We start from the raw sequence: 22,923 nt of genomic DNA on the forward strand, positions 1-22,923 counted from the left end.
CCGAAAAGCAGGAACCTCAATTGAGGAAAATTCTCCATAAAATTGGGCTGTAGCCTGGCGGTGGTGGCACACAACTTTGATCCCAGTACTAGGGACACAGAGGCAGGTGAATCTCTGAGTTCAAAGCCAGCCTGGTCTACAGAGTGAGTTCCAAGACAGCCAGGGCTACACGGAGAAACCCTGTTTTGGAAAAAAAGAAAGGAAGAAAGAAAAAAAGAAAGAAAGAAAGAAAGAAAGAAAGAAAGAAAGAAAGAAAAAAGCAGGCTGAGCAAGCCATGAGGATCACTCAGTCCAGTGAGCAACAACATTCCTTCCTGGCTTCCGCATCAGCTCTGGCCTCCAGGTTCCAGCATAGGTTGAGTTCTTGCCTTGACTTCTCTCGAATGGACTGTGTGTAGCTCAGGATACATAAAGCAAATAAACCCCCCCCCCCAAGGAGCTCTGGGTCGTAGCATGTCGTCACGACAACCCTACAACACAAGTGCATGCGTGACAGCTACCCCTTTCTGACTACGGGTCACACAGTCAAAGCAACAGGATACACGACATAACTAGCAAAGACTAAACCTTCAGTTAGAGCAGACGCTGCAGCCAAGCCTCACGTCCCACACTTGTAAAACCTCAGCAGGTGGGGAGCTGAAGCAGGAGGAACGCCATGAGTTTGAGGCCAGACCAGCAACGGACAAAAGTGTGAGATCTTGCCACACCAACGAACGAACAAAAAAAAAAATACAAAACAAGGTGGATGAGATGACTCAATGGGTAAAGGTACTTTCTGCCGACCCTGAGAATCTAAGCTCAATCCTCAGAGCCTACACGGTGGAAGAACTGACTCCTACAAGTTGCCCTTTGACCTCCACGTGTGTACATGGCATGCACACGACTATACCCAGGCATAACTAAGACAACAGCAACAGAATACAATAGAGACTAAGGTAGGCCAGAGAAGGACCAGAGGTGTGGGGCAGCCTGAGTCTGTGGACCAGGGTGAAAAATCTCAGCTGCAGCAGAGTGGGCCCCGGGGGAAGCTTGTACTGGGAAAAGAAACTGTTGGGTTGTGCTAGTAGTGGGAGGTGTTATCCTTGTTCTAGAAAAGTCTCAGCTGCAGTGACCTTTGTGTGGCGAGGCTGAGAGCGCTGTGGGGATGGACTGGGAGTGTCAGAACAAGCGTACCCACCGGCGTATGTGAACACAGAGGTCCTGTGTGGTCCAGGGTGCCGACGCTCTGGGGCGGACGATAGTTCAGTTGGACGCATGTTAAACCCTTGGATTTGGACGCCCACCCAGACTGCCAGAGTCGGCCGCTCGGCTAGCCCCAGCCACGGTGTTTACCAAGCCCTCCGGGCTACTGAGTCATTGGGTGTGAGAACCACTGTCTGAGGAATGCTTCCTTTGGTATTTAGTGTACATTAGAATACTGGGCAAAGCTGTCCCTTGCTGAAAAGCAGAAGTTCCGGGCCATCCTTCTGGGCCTTCGCTATCACAGTCACGTCTTTCCAGCAATCACCCAGCCTCGCAGCTCACCCAGCACCATTCGCAAACAGCTCTCCTGGGAGAGAAGGCTGCGTGCCTCTTTCCCACGCACCCTCCATCCTACTTGACTTAGCCATGTTGCTTGACATGGTACCACGGAGTGTATTGTCATCACAAGTATAGATACATGTACAATAGACACGCTGCCCCGTTTCATCTTGTCTCTGGTACTTATCAAACACCTGACCCAGGCTTCTGACTCAGTCTCTAATCCTGGTCTGCCCCGGGCTGAGGTGCCCGGATACACACGCGGTGCCCGTAACCTTACGGTAACCTTGACATGCCTACCCAGCACCTGGACCGGCTTCCTCCCTGCGGACTACCTGTTACCTACAGAGAGCTATGCGTGGGCACTGGGTCCCAGCGAAGACAACCTTTACCACCCACTTCCTGTGTTGATGGTGCTTTTGGGTCCCGGTGCCTGAGCGAGCTCTTACTCCTCAGACAGCTTCCTACTGCTGTCTGAAGCTCACTTTCCACGTCTGTAATGTGGTGATAGAATTATTACACTTAAAGGCTGCGTGGAGGATGAAAGGGACTGAGAGTATAAAGAATTGAGCTCCGTGCATGGAACACAGCACCGAGAAAGCGCCCCTGGGAGGGGTCAGCCATTGTTTTCCCCTGAGATAGTCGGGAAAGTACATACCCTTCACAAAGAGGAGTCTCTGATTGTGTGTTCTTGAGTGGACTCCAGTGGTCTCCCGTGTAATGCCTGTGGAGCTGACTTCAGACTCTGCCTTTCCAAGCCATTCTCATCATAATCATGAGAGGAAGAAAAGGAGGAGGAGGGGGGCCTGTTTCTCCACCCCCAGCCCTCAGATATGGCAGGGAACATGCCCATAACTTCCACACAGGTGTTTGGATAGTTTTATATGAAAAGTGAAGGTGAAGGGCTGGGAGGCATCTCAGAGCATTTGCCTAACACATGCGAGGTCCTTGGTTTGACCTCTAGTCCTGAAGGGTAAAAGGGTAAGTCGGGCTTGATGGTGCATGCCCAGTATCCCAGCACTTGGGAGCCAGAGGTAGATAGATTTCTGTGAGTTCAAAGCCAGCCGGTTTACATAGTGAGAGCCTATTTGGAAAATAAAAACAGAAAAAAAGATTGATTAAATGAAATATAAAGATCAAGAAAAGCTCAATTTGCCAGACGGTGATGGTGCTTGCTTTTAATCGGGAAGCAGAGTTAGGTAAATCTGTGAGTTCGAGGCCAGCCTGGTCTAAAGAGCTAGTTCCAGAACAGTTGGGAGAAAAAAAAAACAAACAACACACACCCCGCCAGCACACAACAAATAAATAAATAGAAACAGTTAAATTTGAAAATTGTAGGGCTGTAATTTGGTGAATGCTGTGTAACCACCATGATCTCTCTCGGGGACTTAAAGGGACACCCACTCTACCTGAGGCGGGTGACCCACCAGAGAAACAATGAGCTCTCTACCCAGGAGAAGAACACTCCAGGCTAATAGAAGTCTGAGGTGGCAGTGGTGATGGTGGTGGCGCACGCCTTTAATCCCAGCACTCGGGAGGCAGATATCTGTGAGTTCGAGGCCAGCCTGGTCTACAGAGCTAGTTCCAGGACAGGCTCAAAAGCTACCCAGAGAAACCCTGTCTAGAAAAGAAGGAAAAAAAAGGAAAAAGAAAAGATAAAGGCTGAGGCAGATAGGGATGTACTCCGTCCAGCAACACTCTAAGCCTCTGTGAAACGGTTTAACTTTCCTGTGGACACAAGTGATTGTATCTAGTAGGTGGAACAAATGAAAATGTAATAGAATCCATTAGCAGCAAGGCGTAATTACTGAGAAAAATCCACCTGAGCTGCGGCTTAAGCAGCCACCCACACCCAACCCAGACACAAATCCAGCCCTGACAAAGTCAGCAACTGGTCATTTTAGTGAGAAACCTAGACTACAATAATTCAGCCTCAGTCGGGTGGTGGAGGTGGACGCATTTAATTCTAGCATTCGGGAGGCAGAGGCAGATGGATCTCTGTGAGTTCAATGTCAGCCTGGTCTACAAAGTGAGTTCCAAGACAGACTTCAAGAAGCTACACAGGGAAACCCTGTCTCAAGAGGAAAAAAAAAACCATTCAACCTCAGAGGCCATCCACATGGTAGAAATCACATACTTATGAGTTGTGTGGGGATTACACAAACAGCAAGCTGAAATACAATTTGGACGGCCTTGCCTGGAAGGGCCCCACCCCAGCTGATTGCAATATATAGGTGAAACTTCTGCCTTCACATCTTTTAAATCAAGGGCCACAGCGTGGGCAGTGCTGCGGTTCTTCTGAGGATTTGAAAAGCCTGTGGTGATCTATCAGAAAGCTTCCTGTTGCTGTAACAACTATCTGCAAGCATAGGCTTACAAAGGCTCCTCTTGGCTCACGGTTTCCAGGTTTCAGTCCATCCCCAGCTAACTTAATTGGGCCCTGTGGCAGCAGATTATGGCAGAACCAAGGGGCGAGGGAGGCCTATCTGTGCTACAGTGTGTGGAGAGGGGATTACCTTGGCCAGAACCTCCCTTGGCCCACCTCTTCTTTTGTTTTTGTTTTGGGCTTGTGTTTATGAGACAGTCTTGCTTCTGCCTCAACACTCCATTCTCTGCATTAAGATTACAGACCCATGTTCCTTCACTATCTGCTTTAGGCCCTGCCTCTTTATTTATCTATCTATATCTATACCTATTTATCTTTATTACTGTATTAGTTTGCTTGTCTGGTTCAGTGATAAAACGTCACGGGTTTATTCGATTTATACTTCTGTCTCACAGGCCATTATCCAGGGAAGCTGGGGCAAAAACCTGAGGCGGGAACTGAAGTAGAAACCAGGCAGGAACACTGCTTATCGGCTGGCTTCCAGGCTCAGGTTCAGCTGTCTTTCTTTATGTCTCTCAGGACCACACGCCCAAGGGTGGCGCTGCCCACAGTGGGTTGGGCACTCCCACATCAGCCAACAATCAATAAAACACCCCTTGAGGCTGGAGACTTGGCTCTTGTTCTTGCAAAGGATCCAGGTTTGATTCCCAGCACCCTCATGGAGGCTTGCCACCCCCTCGGTACACAGGCTTACAAATAGGCAAAACACTCAGACACATAAAATAATAAAAATAAACCAAAAAAGAAGGAAAAAAGAAATACCCCACAGACTTGCTACAGATCAACCTAACGGAGTAAATTCAATTGATGTGCCCAAGTTATGTCAAGGTGACAGCCAAAATAGCCTTCACTTTTGTGTTCAGTGTGTGTGCACACTTACGCTCATGAGTACATGCATGCAACAACACTTACGTGCCGGCCAGAGAACAACTTGTGGGAGTTGGCTCTCTCCTACCTTATGATTCTTATGGCTAGAACGTTTGACAGCAAGAGCCTTTACACACTACGTATGCCATCTTGCTGGCCCGAGCACCACGTCTTCGAGGCGTTCTACCGCCCTTCTTCTGTGAAAGGCATGATCGGTATGTCCCAGTCTGCCCCAAACTCCCTACATAACCCTTCTGATCTTGCCGCTTCTCCCTCCTAAGTACTAGGCTGAGAGCCATGTGCCACCACTCCCAGTTTACAGCGCTGGGGACAGAAGCTAGGGAGGGCTTCATGCTTCTCCACAAGCGCTCCCTTCACCAACAGAGCCACATCTTTTCCCTTCTACTGCCTCTTAATGGTGGCCCACTATGGGAATCAAGTCTTGTTTTGTTTTGGTTTTGTTTATGTTGTTGTTTTGTTTTTCGAGACAGAGGTTTTTTTTTGTTTGTTTTGTTTTGTTTTTTTTTTTGTATAGACTTGGAGCTCTGTAGACCAGGCTGGCCTCAAATGCACAGAGATCTGCCCATCTCTGCCTCTCAATTGCTGGGATTAAAGGCGTGCGCCACCACGGCCAGGATCCACACAATTTTTAATGCAGCCCTCCATCCTCATCGTCACTCCCTCCATCATGCCCCTCTCTAATAGGACTCCCAGCTTGGGTCCTATTCTATGACGTCTTCTCAGAGCTTTGAGGTGTCCAGTGATATGAAGCAGGATGCTGGCTTTGGCTTTGTCCTGCTAAGAGCTCCTATCAAGACGTGGCTACACCCAAGGATGGCTTTTCTATGTTGTCATCACGTCCACAGGCAACAAGTTTCCCGTTATAAAATCAAATGATAGGTTAGAACCATCGGCATGAAACCCACTAAGAGGAAAAGGAGCCCACAGGAATGGTCATGCTAATTGCAACTAGATACGTTTAACAAGGAAACTCAGTTTCCTAGAGTTTATCTTAGCCACAGACTTCCTGGACTACTGACCGGAAATCACCCAGAGGTCAAAAATCAGACTGATAAGGAACCCAGAAATCAGTTCTTTGAAAACTAGTTGAAGACATTAGAATATGGGTTTGCGAAACAGGAGACTCACAAGCACATGATGTCTGTAGGCAGAGGTCACTTGGGAGACATTCTGCATGGTCCTGTGTGAGGCCCTGGGACCGCTGGGACATCGCAAAAAGATACCTTTTGACTCAGTGTGAAGAGTCAGTTTCTAACCCTAAATACTAAAACCTTCCCACTCTGAAACAAGATCCCTCCCTCTTCTTCTTCTTTTTCTTCTACTTTTTTTTTTCATTTTTTTGGATGGGTCTAACCACATAGTCCACTTTAGCCTCAAACTCACAGTCCTTCTGCCTTACCCCCCTCACACACACACACACACACACACACACACACAAGCGCTACGGTGACAGAAATTCACCCTTACATCTGAAGAAGCATTTTCATAAAGTGACTTTCTCACCCCGTGGCTGGTTGTTTGATGAAGATGCAGTGACTTCTATTCTTGCATTCCCTGGGGGTAGGAGTAGAGTGAGGGGTGACTGGCTTGTCTTTCAAAGCCTTTTTCCATGCCTAGGAGAGTCTCATGTTCTGTATTTTTTTTCTGTGCAGAGCGTTCAAGGCAGCAAAAGTTACCCTGCGTACAGGCTGGAGGAGCAAGACGATGTGGGGTAGCGTTGGAAGAACAAATACTGTTTAGTCATTTCCAGACCCAGGAGGCGCTGAGACAGTGTCACAGAAGGATACTGGACTAGAAGTACCAGCCAAGAGCTCCAGCCCCTTGTCCTGGCCATCTTCTTCCTCAAGGGAAGGTTTTGGGGCCAGCAAGATGGCTCAGCAGATAGACACTTGTCGCCAAGAAGTCTGGCCACCTGAGTTTGATCCCCAAGTCCCACACTGTGGAAGGAGAGAACCAACCCTCACAAGCTGTCCTCTGGCCTCCTCAGGTGCTCGCTCGCTCTCTCCCACATACGCATGCACAAGAACACACACACATTTGCACATACACACACACACACACATACTAAAATAAATAAAAACTCAATAATTTTTTAAAGAGCAGTTTCTATTGGTAGGGAACAAGAGGGGAGAGACTGAGACGGTCCAAATGGAGCTTAAAAGTCTTTCCACTTTAAACCTTCAGGAAGATGTTTTTTATGTTGCGGACAGGGTGGGGACTATAACCAAGGTGTGCAGGCTGGAAAAGGGGAGACTGGGCTCTGGAGATGGTGAAGGAAAACCCTGGTCAGAATAGGATCCCCTTGAAAGGTGATTTACCTGGGGTGGGGGGCAGGGTGATGGCAACAGCAGAGTAGAGAAACAGCCTGCCACACAGTGGTAGGGATTGGGCTTGGAAGGGGAGGATGGTTACAAAGTTGGGGCAGAGCAAAACAAAACACACACAGACATACCCACACAAAACCTAAACAAAACACGCCAGTATACCATATGTAGGCGCCTTTGGGTCCAGTCCTACACTATTGTGGACCAAGTCAGGAAACGAGACCGCCGTGGAAGAAAAACCCACCTGGAGGGGAAATGGATCAATGTCTGCCACAGGTCTTCATGAAAGAAGTGACATTCAGGGTAACAGGACAGAGCAGGAGGAAGAGCAGGTGCTGCTGTGAGTCTGTAAACCAGCTGCCTTGGGGATCAGAGAATGATAAATATTGAGTCAGGACCCTTGGATGCAAGATGGCTGCCATGGATGTGTTATAGGATCCTGGATAAGTCTCTCTCTCTCTCTCTCTCTCTCTCTCTCTCTCTCTCTCTCTCTCTCTCTCTCTCTCCTCTTGTGTAAAATTGGAGGGAGGGGTAGTCTAGGTCCTTTCTAGCCAGACTGTCTACAAGCTTGTTTGTGGGCGGAACATCGTTATTTCTGAGCTGGCTCCGTAGCTCTGTTTATGTTGTGTTTTCATTTGGTAATTTCATTTCTTGGTCTTCTAGTATTATTTTAGGGTTGTTCCCCTTGAAAACTTCTAGCTTATCTCTTCCATACTTGAGCTGAAAAGGTAAGGGGAGGGGGTACTCCTTCCTGGCTGGGCCAATGGATGGCAGTAACAGGTTGATCAAGTGCCTTGGCTTGCCTAGGACTGAGGGGTTTCCCAGGACAGGGGACTTCCTTTTGGTTCTGGGCGAACTGGTATGGTCGGTCACCCCCATGACGAGAAAAGTGAAGACCTAGAGGTGGCTAGAAACACTCTTTTCTTGTCCCTTTCTGTAAGGAGTTTCCCAAGTCTGTGTGCCTCCCTCATAGAGAGCCAGTGAGCAGGAGTGAAAGGCCGCCCTTCACCTCAGACCCCTGGCCCACTTCAGACCACAGCTGCCAGGAAAGATGCTGAAAAGCTTGACTAGTGCTGATGCTGTGGGGGAGTTTCCCTTTTTCTTTAAAGAAAGAAAAAAGAAAGGAAAAACACACATACACACACACACACACAAAACAGAAAAGACCCAGTGGAAAAAAAAAATGATGAGTTGAGAGGCTGGCAAGCCCTCCACAGCCCCAGGAGACAGCATGCAGCTCATTTGTTTAAATTTGCAGCTGACGCCTGCCACCTCTCCATAGGCACCAGCACAGAGCTTCTCAGCATCAGTGTGGTGTGAGCAGTCTGGTGACGCAGGACTGCAGCTATGAACTACCCACTAACCCTGGACACAGACTTCAGCACCTATAACAACTTGGAGGACCTGGTGAGTAGACAGGAGGTGCCCTGCTGTCCAGGTCCTGCTTGGGATTTTTGATATTCTGTGTCAAGGGAGAGGGCACAGCTTGGGAGTCCCTCTGCGAGGGTTGTAGGACACAGGCCAATGTACAGGTGCCTGTGCTTTTAGACTTTTATTGTCTACTATGTGGTACCATTAACAGATACCAGAGGGAGAGGGCAGGCAGAGAATAAGGTTCCGCATCCCCTCTTGGTTCTTCAATGGAGAGTCCTCTCTTTGTCTCTTTGGGTTAGAATGGCAAAGCATTTCAGAAGTTCTCTCTTCTTCTCTCTGTCTTTCAAGACAGGGTTTCTCTGTGTATCCCTGGCTGTCCTGGAACTCATTCTGTAGACCAGGTTAGCCTTGAACTTACAGAGATCCTCCTGCCCAAGTGCTGGGTTTAAAGGCATGAGTCCACACCCAGCTAGAAGCTTTCTTTTTTCTCTTTCTTTTTTTTTTCTTTTTGTTTTTTTTGGGGGGGGATATTTTTTGGGGGGGTGGGTTTTTTTGTTGTTGTTGTTTTTCGAGACAGGGTTTCTCTGTGGCTTTGGAGTCAGTCCTGGAACTAGCTCTGTAGACCAGGCTGGCCTCAAACTCACAGAGATCCGCCTGCCTCTGCCTCCTGAGTGCTGGGATTAAAGGTGTGCGCCACCACCGCCTGGCTGGAAGCTTTCTTAATGTCAGAATGCCAGCACTGCTAGCCCATCAGTCAATGTGTAGAATGTGTGCAAGCGTGCATGAAACTGGGTTTCATCCCCAGCGCACATACTCTAAGTATGGTGGTACATGCCTATAATCCTAGCATGAGAAAGATGGAGGCAGGAGGATCAGAAGTTCAAGATCGTCCTCAGCTACATAACGAGTTTGGAGCTAGCCTAGAACATATGAGACCTTGTCTCAAATATATATATATATATATATTTGTTATCTTGCCATATGGTTTTGTCATCAAAGTACAACTTTCTGTATTGGATGAAGAAGTTTGAGAACCTAATCTTTGCCCTCAAATAGTTTATGGTCTAAGCAAGAGGGAGGAACGAATCCCTGGCTAGAAGCTTTTAGACAAAAGTATAGATGAAGTGTGTGAACAGATGGTAGCCAGAAAGAGGATCCCAGTGGCCAGAGTCATGCAGCAGGGGATGCTAAGCTGCGTTCCTCCTAAAAGTGTCTTGGAGCGTGCTGTAGCCTCTAGGAAAGATCTGTTGTCTCCACAGATCAGGTGGTCTCAGAAGAGTTTCTTAGGTAGGAGTTAAAACAAAAGTGATGCCCAGCACCACTCTCTGGTATCCACCCAAGAGTCTCCAGGGAAGCATAGAGGTTCACCTGACTTGGGTGCCACGGTGCTACCAAAGGGAACAGCTCAAGCAAAAGGCCCCAGGGCTTTGGGGTGTGGGCAGCAGCAGACTTGGAGACTTCATCGTGGTCTTAATCTCTTAGAGCTGCTTCTGGGCTAGGCCATGAATGCTCCCGGCCCTGGGTCCTATCAGATCTCCTACCCTGAGCACACCTTGAGGTGCTCCCCCAACTCTCCCAGCTCCAGCATCTGGGGTCTGCTCTATCACTTATCCACAGTGCCCCAGGCTTGCTGGGGGATGCTCCTTTAAGACTTTACGTCCTCCACAGTCCAGCCCTGGTTCAGATCTAGCCATGTTTGTTCAGGACATGCTGTGGTTTGCAGGTCCAATGCAAAAGCAAAATATAAAGCCACTTGTTGAAAAAGAATGAAAAAAGCCAAAGGTGGGCATAGTAGCCCACAGCTGTAATCCCAGCACTCAAAAGATTCAGGCAAGAGGACTGTGAATTTGAGCCCAGGTGGCTACACAGAGAGACCCTGTTTCAAACAAGGAACAAATCGGAAAAAATTCAAGATGACAACAGAAAGCATTAAACCAATTCTGACTTCCTTCCAAGTGCGAAATCCCCATGACTGCCCAAGTGGCACCTTCATGATGCCAGCTGAGTCCAACCAGGATCTAGGCCAGACCCTAGATCAGATTTAAAGCCGAAATGTTTGACAAGGCAGCATGTTCCCACCCTCGCCCTCATCCCTACCACTGGCTGCCCCTGATTCGGTTAGTTGGTATCTTCTGCCCACAGCATCAAGCTGACCATGGGCCCTGACCCAGTTGGATGCCTTTGTAACCACCTGGAGACCTGGCCGTCTCTGGCTTCTGAGAAACCTCAAGAGTTTCCCCTAACTGCACACCGCATCTCACTGTGTGACCTACTAGAGACAGGTGGTGGCAGGGGGCAGAGGGACAGCAGAGAGGGTTTACGACATGCAGCAAACCTACGTTCTGAGGAAAGAAGCCTAGCAACTTCTCCATGACACATATCAAAGCAAAGGCCCTCAGCTATGTGCCTGGACTTCAGCTAGGATCTAAATAGGGTCTAGCTGGGAATCCTAAGACAATCCTGGCCCTGGGTCCCTTCAATCAGGCACACCCTGCCTTCACCTGCTTCCCGTGTGCTCTCCTCGGGGGTAGCTGACACTCTGGAACACAGAACCTCCGCTTTGGCCCTGCCCACCCGAAAGGTCCTAACTAACCTTGGCACACTGCCCACTCTGCCACGGTGCAGGTGTCCTGGATGGCAGCACAGAGGCAGAAGAGTCTTGCATTAGTGGCTTCTCAATAAAATTGTGGGTTTCTCTTTTACTCAGTTTGTTTCTTATACTGAATTGGAAACCAAGACCTCATGCATCCCTGGCTCTCCCAAGGAGCATTTTCTGCCTTGTGGTAGGAAGTTGAGGTCTTAACTAGCCATTTTTCTGGGGAGTCTGCAGAGTTTCTCCCACTGATTTTATTTCCTGCTCCCCACTCCTTGCCCTTGACCCAAATGATTACTGGCCTACTTTCCCAGATCTCTAGGCTCTACACTCCAACTTTGGGTTTTGAAACAGGGATCTTGACAAGTCAAGCAACGCCCATCCCTTTGACCTATTTACATTTTTTTTACATTTGTTTATTTATAGTGTGTGTGTATGCACGTGCCTGCGTGTGCACATGCACTTGTGGGATTTAGTTCTTTCTTCCCAGTATGTCTATCCCAAGGATTGAACTCCAGTGTTCAGGCTTGGTGGCAGGTGCCTTTACCCACTGAGCTCTCTCGCCAGCCTCTCTTTTTTATTATTTTTAATTAATTTAGTTAATGAATTAATTTTGAGAAAGGATCTCTTTGTAGTCCGACCTGTCCAGGAACTTGTTAGGTAGCCCAGGCTGGCCTTGAACTCACAGAGATCTGCCTGCTGCTGCTTCCCAAGAGATTAAAGGTATACTACACTATTCCCTGCCCACCTTTTATATTAATGAATTTATTATTATTATTATTATTAGTGTGTATTGTATGAGGACACATGTTTGACATGATTTCTGTGTGAAGGTCAGAGGAGATCATTTGAGAATTCCTTCTCTCCTTTCACCTTGGATTCTGGGGGTCAAACTCAGGTCATCAGGCTTGTATAACAAGCCCCACCCATTGAGGCATCACACAAGCCCCCTTTGTTCTCTGAAATTCAATGATCACCTTTGACCTCGTGAATACCTGCTAGCTTAAGGCGGGCCATTAATCCTTATGAGTGCAAGATCTGAACAAAACTTCTAGACGGCTAAGACCCAGGAAGGAAGACCCTGGTGCCCAGAGTAGATGTGACAGGAAGTTACCCTATTACTCAGGGGTCTCTGTGGACCTGGAGGAGAGTCGGCCTAGGAGAACCACTGTGGGCTGTTTCGTTCCACACCTCCAAACAGAGGTCTTTGGGCATGCCTGGAAGCAGGGCCTTGGTTGGGCACCCACACAGGCTAGTGATGATGTAGATCTCCAACCCTCAGGAGGTGGGGCCGCCACAACACAAGTCCTAGCTCCAGTGTTTAGTTTCCCTGGCCCTACCCCACAGACGATCTCTACGAGCCATAAACTCAGTGTGACCAGAGCATCACCATCACAGTCTGTCCACACGCAACTGTCTCATTTCACCACGGAATGAAAAAGAGGAACCAAAACTTGCTCAGGCTGTTTCTGGGCTTTACCTGAGGGAAGGGGAGGGAGGGTCCCCTCATTCTGACCACGTGAAAAGTCCCACAGAAGCCCCGGTAGAGGAAGCCTCAACTGGGGAGGGGAGGATGGAAGAATCAGAAATGAGGGGAAACCTGAGGCCAGTCTGGGAGGGATTGCATCAGGAGGGATCTGTCTAGGTTCTGTCGCTCAGACTGATTGCAGAGACTGTGTTAGGAACGCGTGCCCTCCCAAGGGACAGTCTGTCTGGTTCCATTCCTTTGGTAGATACATAAAGAGCCACCATGTATTTAGAACACAGAGTCAGAGCACAAGAATGAGTTTTCTCTTGGGAATGAAAGGCAGAATACTTCAAATCAATACTATATTGGAAAAGCCAGCAAAATGGCTCAATGGGTAAAGTTTTTGCTTCCAAGCCTGACGACCTGGGTTCAGTCCTGTGTCTCACAAGGTGAGAAGAGAGAACCAGCTCCCCAGGATGGTCTCTGCTCTCCTTACATGTGCATGCACACAAATAAATATAAAAAATTTATTTTTAGCTGGGTGGTGGTGGCGCAAGCCTTTAATCCCAGCACTCGGGAGGCAGAGGCAGGCGGATCTCTGTGAGTTCGAGGCCAGCCTGGTCTACAAGAGCTAGTTCCAGGACAGGAACCAAAAGCTACGGAGAAACCCTGTCTCGGAAAAAAAAAAACAAAAAAACATTTAAAGCAAGTGCTAACTCAGGAGGTGTTTTTTTTTTTGTTTTTTGTTTTTTTTTTTTTTTTTTGGTTTTTTGAGACAGGGTTTCTCTGTGGTTTTGGAGCCTATCCTGGAACTAGCTCTTGTAGACCAGGCTGGTCTCGAACTCACAGAGATCCGCCTGCCTCTGCCTCCTGAGTGCTGGGATTAAAGGCGAGCGCCACCACCGCCTGGCCAGGAGGTGGTTTTAAGAGGTTCCTAAGGGATGCAGGGGCATGGTCCTTGACTGAACTTGTCTTCACAGTGCAGGCTCACGAGGTGAACTCACATGAAGTCTAAAGATGAGAGGTAGGGGTTGCTTAGTATCTCCCCCAGAACCGAGCATGATGGCCGTAATCCAAGAACCCAAGAGACTGAGGCAGGAGGATCCTGTGTCCAAGGTTAGCTTGAGTTCAAGGCTAGCCTGGGCTACACATGATATCCTATCTCAAAAAACTAAAAACTTGGGGGCTGGAGAGACTCGGCTCAGCGAGTAAGAGCACTTGCTGTTCTTCCAAGTTTGCTTTCCAGCACCCATATCCATTCGGATGCCTTCTTCTAGCCTCTGATAACACGCACTCGTACAAGGCAGATGGACCTGTGTGTCCTGCACACACACACACACACACACACACACACACACACACACACAGTCACAAATACACAATCTCTCTCACACACCCATATCCATTCGGATGCCTTCTTCTAGCCTCTGATAACACGCACTCATACAAGGCAGATGGACCTGTGTGTCCTGCACACACACACACACACACACACACACACAGTCACAAATACACAATCTCTCTCACACACCCATATCCAGTCGGATGCCTTCTTCTAGCCTCTGATAACACGCACTCGTACAAGGCAGATGGACCTGTGTGTCCTGCACACACACACACACACACAGTCACAAATACACAATCTCTCTCACACACCCATATCCAGTCGGATGCCTTCTTCTAGCCTCTGATAACACGCACTCGTACAAGGCAGATGGACCTGTGTGTCCTGCACACACACACACACACACACACACAAAATCACAAATACACAATCTCTCTCACACACCCATATCCAGTCGGATGCCTTCTTCTAGCCTCTGATAACACGCACTCGTACAAGGCAGATGGACCTGTGTGTCCTGCACACACACACACACACACACACACACACACAGTCACAAATACACAATCTCTCTCACACACCCATATCCAGTCGGATGCCTTCTTCTAGCCTCTGATAACACGCACTCGTACAAGGCAGATGGACCTGTGTGTCCTGCACACACACACACACACAAAATCACAAATACACAATCTCTCACACACCCATATCCAGTCGGATGCCTTCTTCTAGCCCCTGAGAACACGCATCCATACATGGCAGATGCACACATGTACACGACGCACACACACAATCATCTGTTACACACACAACAAAACAGCAAGTGCAAAGGCAGTGAGGGGCAGCGAATGGAGATGCAGTTCAGTGGTAAAACACTCATCTAGCTTGAGAAATGCCCTAGGTTCGTCCCTGGAACTGCAAAAAAAAAAAACCATACAACTCAGCTTGTGCGTGTGGACGGAGCTCAAGGACAGCACGGTGCAGGCCTTGGAGTGCCAGAGCTGGGCCTGAGAGGAGTCCTGGGCAGGAAGGTCTGCTGGCTCCTCAGGGCTAGGAACTGGGGTAGCCTGGGGCGTTCACCAGCTGCAGGGCAGGCTAGAGAAGTGGAGCCTGCTGGGGTGGTGAATGGCAGGGCTTGACTGACTACCAGAGCATTGGTGAGCGGCAGAAGTGGTCCAGCCTCTTTCCTGAGGCAGGAATTTTCCCCTTGCGCTTGAACTCAAAGACATCCCATTGCTGAACAGTCTTGCTTACAGAGCTGTCCCTCCTTTGGCTGGACTGTTCATTTCTCCTGGTCTACACATGAGGCTCACGTCAGAGTCCAGCCCTGCCTGTCCTCCCAACCCAGGGCCCTTCCCTATCCTTGAAGACAGTTCAAGGACTTCAGGCTTCTCTTTGTGTGTCCCACCTTCCTAGCACCAGGAAATGCTTTTCCAGGCCAGGGTTTTCCAAACAGAAGTAACCAACCTGGGGAAAGCTTCTCTCCCCTCATCTAGAGGACAAGGACAGCCTTCTGCCGGCCTTTTCACTGGTGACCCGTCTGTCAGCCAACAAACTTCAAGTCTTTTGACCCATGATCTATTGCCCAAGACAAGTGTGTGTGTGTGTGTGTGTGTGAGTGTGTGTGTGTGTGTCTGGTCTACAAGAGCTAGTTCCAGGACAGGCTCCAAAACTACAGAGAAATCCTGTCTCAAAAAAAAAAAAAAATGTTCCCAGTCATGCCCCATCCAAAGCAGGGTTGGGTGCTAGGAAAATCCAGCGTGGAGCCTTGAGGAATGTCCCCCTACCTGCTCTCAGAGAAATCCTGTCGGTAAACCCTAGCACAGCAGTTCTCAACCTTCCTAATGCTACCACCCTTTAATACAATCCCTCATGTTGTGGTGACCCCAACCATAAAATTATTTTCATTGCTACCTCATCACTGGAATTTCGCTACTGTTAAGAGTTGTAATGTAAATACCTGATATGCAGGATATCTAATATGTGACCCCTATGTAAAGACTGTTCCATTTCCCAAGGGGTCTCGACCCACAGGTTGAGAGCGGCTGCCCTAGCAGAACTGCCTGCTAGAGGGCTCAAGGCAGCAAAGCAGCATCTTTGCTTAGAGATGGTAGAAAGAGGACCATCTGTGGATCCCATCATGGGTGAAGCACTTGGCATCTCTTGACCTCTTCTGCCTACCCCATCCCTAACACCAGAACCAGCTAGGCATCCTCCTGCCCCGGAGTTCTCAGTGCGTTCCTGTCAACTCACACCTGCCTTTGTTCCAGGCAGCATGTTTTCTGATGGGGCGTGTGTCCCCATAGCTTGTAAGCTGTCTGTGCTCTGTTGGGTGCTTGCCTGGGAAGCCTGGCATTGTGGTCCCTCTGGGCACATTTGTGTAGTGTGTGTGCTGCCGTCACAGTGGGGTACACATGAGGCTTTCTGCCACTTCTATAGCAAAGGATGGCCCTGTGCTCTCCCTGAGCAGGAACCAGGCAGCTCCCTTTGACAGTATGTGCCCCACTGTGTTGTGGGTATCTCATTCTCTGTCTTTCCACCAGGCCAGAGGCAACCTAACCTTATGGTTTCTCTCCATGGTCTAGAGGAGAGGAGCGCCCGCGCACGCGTGGTAGGAAGTGGCTTTAACACTCTTGAGCTCCAAATCATCTGTTTGACGCCTCCCTTTGATAGGTACCAAACCAGCTTCCTCCCATGTTCTCCTCCTCTGAAGACTCTGCCAAAACAATACGTCTTGGCAGGGAGGAAGAGGTAGGCACTCACCCCCTAAACCTGCCCCCATGGAAATGTCCCACTGATTGAACTTCGAATGAACAATGAGTTGATCAGCCTAGAGGCTTTGTAAGGTGAAAACTTGAACAGTCATCATCCAGACCAGCTAGACCCACACGCTTCCCTGGACAGGGGAGTGGCCAGCTTCAGCAGCTGTCAGGGTGAGTGGCATCCAGATGCCTCCCTGTCCCAGGCCTTCATCACATCTCCACCATCTGTCTGCACAAGGACCGCTCACCCCACAGTGTCCCCTCCACCTCCTATAGCAGAGTCAGAGTCAAAGACTGTTTTCGACTATTCTGTCCCACTGTTCTATTGGAAACAACTCCCTCTAGGGACAGGGAACCTAAGTTAGACCCCAGAGGCAGGATTTACAGAAAGATGCAAAGGAGATGTGAGTTCCCCCTGAGCCCTAGGCAGCCAGGGATTCCTAGCAAAAGGGGCTAGGAAGGATGGAGGATGATGGGGTTGGTTGACTTGGACCCCGAAGGAAGGCCAGGGGCTTAGAGAGGCAGACTTGAACAAGGAAGAACTTGGCGAAGGTGTCAGGAAGCTGTCTGGGTTGTTGCGGGCAGGCAGCTGGTAGAATGCATCCCTTAGGAGTAGGGTACCTGATACAGTTTGACACATCAAAGGAGTAGACATTTTGGAAACTTTTATTTTTATTTTTGCAGGGCTAAGGCTCAAAATCAGGGATCTGTATATGCTAGGTAAGCATCCTGCCTCTGAGAAACACCCTCAGCCCTTTTTAGAGGAATGTAAGGCTTCTCTTTGGGGCATCCAGACCCCATTTCACAGGACCACTATATCCTAGTGAGTGTAGGGCCGTTTTCCTCATACTCTGGTTTTGTCCCTGGGAGGCAAGTGCTCTATTCCAGAAATGGACAGCCTTGTTTGTTTGTTATAGGGACCCAAGCAGCACAGGCTAGCCTGGAACTAATGTATATGAAAGCACCCTTGATCTCCTGATCCTCTCTCCTGTCTCCCCAATGCATATGTCACCATGCCTAGCCGAGCTCTATGGTTTGTTTGTTTGTTTGTTTAAACCATGAAGTCAAAAGTGAAGCTCTCTAGATTAAAGGCAAGGAGAGGAGCTGGGAATCCTAGCCCCAGGTACTTCTGTGACCTTTGTGCTGTATGGATGCCCTGTCATTGGTTCTGAAATTGAGCCATGTGTGTTCAAAGTCTTTCCCTAAGAGAACAGACACACCGTAAACTTAATTTTCTCCCAAGTACATGCTACATTCTGCTGTGTGAAGCTTGACTTGACCCATCTTTTTGCTGACAGACATTATCACAAAAATGGCTTTTTATAAATGACTTTATTATTGAATATGAAATTAGGAAAAATAGACAAAGACAAAAAGACAACTTTTGGGGGGGTTAAGACAGGGTTTCTCCGTGTAACAACCCTAATTGTCCTTTAATCCCAGCATTTGGGAGGCAGAGGCGGGCGAATCTCAGTGAATTTGAGGTCAGCCTGGTCTACAAGAGCTAGTTCCAAGACAGGTTCCAAAGCTATAGAAAAATCCTGTCTTGAAACACAAAAACAAACAAACCAACAAGAAAAGGACCTGGAGGGTTGCAGAGATGGCTGTGTGGTTAAGAGCACTGGCTGCTCTTGCAGAGGACAGGGGATCAGTTCCCAGCACCCCCATGGTGAGTCACACCATTTATAACTCGTGTCAGGGGAGCCAATGCCCTCTTCTGACCTCTAAGGGCACCAGGCACACACATGCTACATATACATACATGCAGGCAAAATACCCGTACACAAAATAAAATTTTTATTTATTTATTTTTTGAGACAGGGTTTTTCTGTAGCTTTGGAGCCTGTCCTGGAACTAGTTCTTGTAGACCAGGCCAGCCTCAAGCTCATAGAGATCTGCCTGCCTCTGCCTGCCTCTGCCTCCCTAGTGCTGAGATTAAAGGTATCTGTCACCACCGCCTGGTAATATTTTTTTTAAAAAAAAGGATTAATAGAGAGATCAGATGAAGGTGGTGCTGAGGTAATGGCAGGAGAAGGAGACACTGAAGAGGGTGGTGGATAGCATCACCATTGTACCACGTGTCCCCATTCCTTCTTAAAGAACCACCTGCTCCAGAGACCAAAAGACCAAGATGAGGAATAGGTTTACCCATGGAAGTGAGTGTGTGACCTACAATTAGGGTGCCTGGGTGGCAAGAAAGCTCTGAGGTAACGGGTGAAGCCTTCACTGCTTGCAGGAGACCCACTCTCCTGAAAGAGGCTCAGTATGAATTTCCCCAGCCTAGGGGACTGACCACCCACTGTCTCTGGCCTCCCTGGGGCTCATCGTTTGTTCCATCACTATCTTTTGAACCCATTGTTGGGTGGGTGTAATTGGTTTTACATCGGCCCCGGGAGGAGGTCGAAGAGGGGAAGGCAGGAAGAACAGAGAGGGGAGGTGAGGAACAGCAGGTGCAGAGCAGCTGTGAGTGAAAGGGATGAAAACAGGCACCCGGTCTTCCTTTGTGGTTAGCAGGCAAACAACCTGAGAGCCCGGCTGATGGAGGGCGGCGACAGAGGGCGGGGAGGATGTGGAGGTAGCAAGTTCCAGAGACGTAACAGGCACGCCCCCTTCTTTTCCACTCAGAACAGGCTCCCTTCCTTCCCTGCGCCTGGTCTCCCTGTCTGTGACTCTTTTTTTTTTTTTTTTTTTTTTTTGCCTCTGCTGGATTCCTGCGCCTAGGGAGTTTGCTCTCTGGTTGGGAAATAATTGGAAACTCGGTCTCTGCCCCGCCCCCAGCAGGTTTTGCAGGGACGCTTAGGTAGTGTTGCTCAGTGGCAGAGGTAGTGGCTCTGGAGGCAGGCAAATGTGCCTTCAATCAAGCCTCCTCTTAAGCAGGAGACATCTGTAAAATAGGAGTAAGATTACAGAAAAAGAGAAAGAGAAAGATCATACCTCAAGCACTCAGCAGTCAGAGGCAGAAGAACCACCCAAATCTGAGGCCAACCTGGTCTACACAGTAAATTCCACATATATCCCTAGGGAATAAATAGGGAAATCCTGTCTAAGAATAATAATGGAAGGGAGGGAGGGAGGGAGGGAGGGAGGGAGGGAGGGAGGGAGGGAGGAAGGGAGGGAGGGAGGGAGGGAGGGACGAAGGAAAAGATGGCGAGATCTGTTCAAGGATACACCAAGGGGAAATGGAATAATGCAGACAAGAAGCAGTTAGCCTAGGACAGGAAACATCCCAGAGAGTTTCCTCTCAGAGAGAAAGGACAGGGCTATCATTTCTTATTTTTCTTTCTCTTTGTCTTTGCAGTACAAGGAATGGGCCATCTACAATAGCAGCACGGAGATCCCCTCACAGGAAAGTCAGTTCTGTTCCACAGTGGAGGGACCCCTCCTGACCTCCTTCAAGGCGATCTTCATGCCTGTGGCCTACAGCCTCATCTTCCTCCTGGGGATGATGGGAAACATCCTGGTGCTCGTGATCCTGGAGCGGCACCGGCACACTCGAAGCTCGACCGAGACCTTCCTGTTCCATCTGGCGGTAGCTGACCTCCTCCTGGTCTTTATCCTGCCTTTTGCAGTGGCTGAGGGCTCTGTGGGCTGGGTCCTAGGGACCGTGCTCTGCAAAGTTGTGATCGCGCTGCACAAAATCAATTTCTACTGCAGCAGCCTGCTGCTGGCCTGCATAGCCGTAGACCGTTACCTGGCCATCGTCCACGCTGTCCACGCCTACCGCCGCCGCCGCCTCTTCTCCATCCACATCACCTGCGCCACCATTTGGCTGGCCGGCTTCCTGTTTGCCTTGCCAGAAGTCCTCTTTGCCAAGGTCGGCCAACCTCATAACAATGACTCCCTGCCACAGTGCAGCTTCTCTCAAGAGAACGAAGCTGAAACCAAAGCCTGGTTCACCTCCCGTTTCCTCTACCACATTGGGGGCTTCTTGCTACCAATGCTGGTGATGGGCTGGTGTTACGTGGGGGTGATACACAGACTCTGTCAGGCCCAGCGGCGCCCTCAGCGGCAGAAAGCAGTCAGGGTGGCCATCCTAGTGACAAGTATTTTCTTTCTTTGCTGGTCACCTTACCACGTTGTCATTTTCCTAGACACACTGGAGAGACTGAAGGCTGTAGACAGCAGCTGTGAACTGAGTGGCTATCTCTCTGTGGCCATCACTGTGTGTGAATTCCTGGGCCTGGCCCACTGCTGTCTCAATCCCATGCTCTACACCTTCGCTGGTGTCAAGTTCCGCAATGACTTGTCTCGGCTTCTGACGAAGTTGGGCTGTGCTGGCCCAGCCTCCCTTTGCCAAGTTTTCCCCAGCTGGCGCAAGAGCAGTCTCTCTGAGTCAGAGAATGCCACCTCTCTCACCACCTTCTAGATGCCAGAACTTCCACAACCCCCTTTCCGTTTCTGTTTGCCTTGGTAGCCTGGAGTGATGCTAGAAACCTGGTCAACAAAACCCGGGGGTTCTAAGAGTTTGTTTGGGCCATGTCCCCAGAGGGGACAGCTAGAGAACTCTCTCTAGAATGTCCCTAAGCTCTTTTGCCAGCCCTCAGGCTAACCGAGAACCCTGGGAGGCAAAAGCAACCCAAAGGCAGAGCAAGGGCTCTCTGGACTGTCTGCATCACCTTGGCTAAGAGCACTCCACGTACCTCTCATCCTAACCAGCCAAATGTGAGACTCAGCTTTACTTCTCCCCGGCCATAGGGAAAACCACTTGGCCGGCGGTGCCTACAGTCTCATCTCCCTCTGGTCATGGACCTCAGGATCTCCTCCCACAATGCACTCCAGCATCTAAAAGGTTGCCGCATGCCACAGCTCCCCACCACTTCTGTTCCACCGAGGAATAGCCAGCTGGTAGCAGAGCATGCCCTTACCGTGCCTGTCTCCAAGACACAAGCTTTGTGCCAGCCCTTCAACCCTGCTGTTCTCTTGAGCAAACAGGAAGCTGAGACTGATCTACTTTAGGCAGCTGTCTCGCTCCAACCAAACCAGCATTGGGTTGGCCCCATGTTACTGGATCTTGGACTACAGACCAAGGACAGACTCCAGAAGGCCCCGGAGACTAGCCAGTGTCCTAAGAAGAGTAGAGGGACAAGCCAGCAGGCAAGCAGTCCAGTGGAGAAATGGAAAGACACTTTGGCTCCAGGCTCCAAAGAGGAGCAAGTAAAACTGAAACCCAGCTGTCTTCTCTGCCCAGAGACCAAAACTTCCCGACTGGCAGGGAGATAAGATCCAGGGCCCTAGTGGTTTGGGGGCACTGATGGGGAAGGAGGCCAACCAATTTCTCTCTCCTGCTGTAATCCTCAGGACCCAGGGAAAGTGAAAGAGCAAAGGGGCTCTAGCCTCAGAAGAGGGGGCGTTTAGCTAAGAAAATGAAGACTGACCGGGCCTGGTGGCACATACCTTTAATTCCAGCACTCAGAAGGCAGAGGTAGGAGATCTCTGTGAGTTTGAGGTCTACAGAGCGAGTTCCAGGACAGTTAGGGCTGTTATACAGAGAAACCCTGTCTCAAAAAACAAAAATAAATAGATAAATAAATGAATAAAATGGGGGAAAAAAGAAAATGGAAACAGATCCTTGTCTTCTAAGGCGGGAGAGGGAGGAGGGCAGGGGGAGGGCAGTGTGAGAAGCCAACCGGAGCAGGGAAGTCCCCGAGCCCCAGGAAGGAGGTGCAGTGCCCCTGGGAGGGTACTACTTAAATGGAACCAGAGGAAGCTGCTCCACACCTGCTTAGGGGAAGCCTAGCAGGCAATTCTGAGCTCCTCTTCCTCCAGGCCACTGATTTAAGAGAGAAGGGGGGTTGGGGGAAGCTGGGTTGCTGGGTACCACTCAAGCCAGTCAGACAAGCTCTCTGGGGAACCCCACTAGGGAAATCAGTTCTATAGTTGCAGAGACTGTACCCTCACTGCAAACTGGAGACATCTTGGGATTCCCTTTTCTGTTCCCAGAATCCGACAGCCAGTTCGGCAGCAGAGAAACCAGACACAGAAACAAAAAGGCAAGAGATTACATTTTTGAATTTTCTTTTTAATAAAAAGGCACCTATAAAACAGGTCAATACAGTACAGGCAGCACAAAGACCCCCAGAGCAAGCCTAAAAAGTGTTTCAAAATAAAAACCAAGAAGATGTCTTCACATATTGTATTTATATATTTATATTTATATATATATATTTATATAATGGTACAAAATGGCTGGGGTATGGCCATGGATGGAGAGGAGAAGGCTGGCCTGTGGAGATCACCTTGGGAAGCTAGTGGTAGAGGTGGG

General features: G+C 49.3%; 1 protein-coding gene across 1 annotated transcript; it reads left to right on the forward strand.

Annotated features, from left to right (window-relative positions):
• Positions 1-8,412: 8,412 nt before the first annotated feature.
• Cxcr5 (C-X-C motif chemokine receptor 5) lies at positions 8,413-22,784 on the forward strand. The gene is made up of 2 exons (XM_075966199.1): positions 8,413-8,526; positions 19,960-22,784. Exons 1-2 carry the CDS (start codon positions 8,467-8,469, stop codon positions 21,025-21,027), a joined length of 1,128 nt encoding a protein of 375 aa, XP_075822314.1. The 5' UTR covers positions 8,413-8,466; the 3' UTR covers positions 21,028-22,784.
• Positions 22,785-22,923: the final 139 nt, after the last annotated feature.

Source organism: Microtus pennsylvanicus, chromosome 3 (genome assembly GCF_037038515.1).
Source record: "Microtus pennsylvanicus isolate mMicPen1 chromosome 3, mMicPen1.hap1, whole genome shotgun sequence".
NCBI classification, from domain to species: Eukaryota; Metazoa; Chordata; class Mammalia; order Rodentia; family Cricetidae; genus Microtus; species Microtus pennsylvanicus.